Source organism: Cyprinodon variegatus, unplaced genomic scaffold (assembly GCF_000732505.1).
Source record: "Cyprinodon variegatus isolate N-32 unplaced genomic scaffold, C_variegatus-1.0 Scaffold114, whole genome shotgun sequence".
Taxonomy (NCBI): domain Eukaryota; kingdom Metazoa; phylum Chordata; class Actinopteri; order Cyprinodontiformes; family Cyprinodontidae; genus Cyprinodon; species Cyprinodon variegatus.
This window is the reverse complement of record NW_015150567.1, coordinates 572,051-573,692: the sequence shown is the minus strand read 5'-3', so window position 1 is coordinate 573,692 and position 1,642 is coordinate 572,051. Positions and strand designations below refer to the sequence as shown.

Here is a 1,642-nt window from a genome sequence, read left to right as displayed (position 1 = left end):
CTTTGTTCTGTCTCTATGCTCAGATGCTCTGACACTTCTCTACATCAACGCCTACCTGAAACAAAGTTGGAGGTTGTGACGCATGCGCGCCCCCCCGCCCCTCATCTACTCAATATAATAAGCGCATCCGGGCGGCCGCGTGCAGCGTGGTTCAGTCTACAGTAACTGAACCGGACTGAGGGGAAGAGGAAGCGGACCGGCGAGACAGAGGGAGAGATGGGTGACAATGAGAAGAGAAGGAAGGATGAAAACGCCAACAACGATGACAAAGTTACCCTGAAAAAGGAAATCGGACTCCTGAGCGCGTGCGCTATCATCATCGGTGAGTGCGCGGCTCTTTGAAGTTGAGCTGACAGGTTGAGGTGGGGGCCGGTGGGGGGGGCTGCTGTGGCCTGTTAGAGTCAGCTGTCAGAAGTTAGAAGCAGCTCCGGTTCCGCTCATCTTGTCTGGAAGTGATGGACACCTTTGGCGCGCGTGCGTCACCTTCACACCAACCGTTAAACAGTTGGAGTGAAAAAAGCCGCTTTAGACGCTGAGGAGGAGGTAACCTCTGATGACAGCAGCTTTTTCTTTCTGTAAGCTTAGAAATTGTTGCATCAGGCGGCTGAATGTTGGGATGCTTACGTGGCTGGATGGAGGTTCGGTTCTGAGTCCAAACGAACCGCCCACAATGAAAACCATCCCACCGCAAATACAACACAAAGGCATTTAACGAACACGGAAAACATTCCTCTGTTAGAAAGCATCCAAGCTTTCACTTTATTAAATTCCTAGAAAACAGGGACTGGTTACCAGTTTGTCCTCATATGTAGGACCAAAAATAAAATAAAAAAGAAAACCACATAAACCAGCGGATTACTTACATTTCCTCTTGATTCCAAAGTATCACCTCTTTCAAAGTACACACATGGTTTTTCCTTTCTCTCTTCTTGTCCTTATGTTGTATTAGAACAAAAGAAGTTGGATCTGGTAGGATAAACCATCTATTCCCAAATGTCAGGGTCATGACCCCAGGGGCGTAGCCAGAAATCTTTTATAAGGGTGGCCAGGCAATAACCAATGTACACTGAGGGGTGGCCGAAAGCGGATAGGCACCAGAACCTCAGGGTCAATCTACACTCTTCCAACTGGAAAATAAAAAAGAAACATCCATATTTTCAAAATAAAGACAAATATACTTTCCTACAGCGTTTGCTAACAAATAGACACATATATTTAAACATCTTATTTCTAGATAGAAGGCATAGTTTTGAGTTCTGGGGCGTAAATCTTTTCCATTGTCATTATTTACCTGCTTTTATCATGAATATTCTGTGTAAAATTGATATTTACAAGCACTAATATATACATCAATTGATTATTTGATAAGGTTTTATTAAAATTGTTTTTTTATCTTTGATTTCACTGAAGACTCTTAGGCTACGTTCACACTGCAGCCTGAAGTGACCCAATTCCGATTTTTTTGCCCATATGTGACCTGTATCTGATCTTTTTATGACAGTCTGAACGACACAGATCGGATTTTTTCAAATGCGACCCAGGCCACTTGGATATGTTCACACTGCAGGCCTTAATGCTCAATTCCGATTTTTTTGCCCATATGTGACCTGTATCTGATCTTTTTATGACAGTCTGAACGACA

At 43.7% G+C, this 1,642-nt stretch overlaps 1 protein-coding gene across 1 annotated transcript in view; it reads left to right on the top strand.

Moving 5' to 3' along the window:
* Positions 1-120: 120 nt before the first annotated feature.
* Positions 121-1,642, top strand: part of LOC107085063 (asc-type amino acid transporter 1-like) — a 43,822-nt gene continuing 42,300 nt past the window's right edge. The window contains exon 1 of the mRNA XM_015375205.1: positions 121-322. Within this exon, the coding sequence (XP_015230691.1) occupies positions 217-322 (106 nt within the window). The 5' untranslated portion in view covers positions 121-216. The remainder of the gene's footprint in view (positions 323-1,642) is intronic.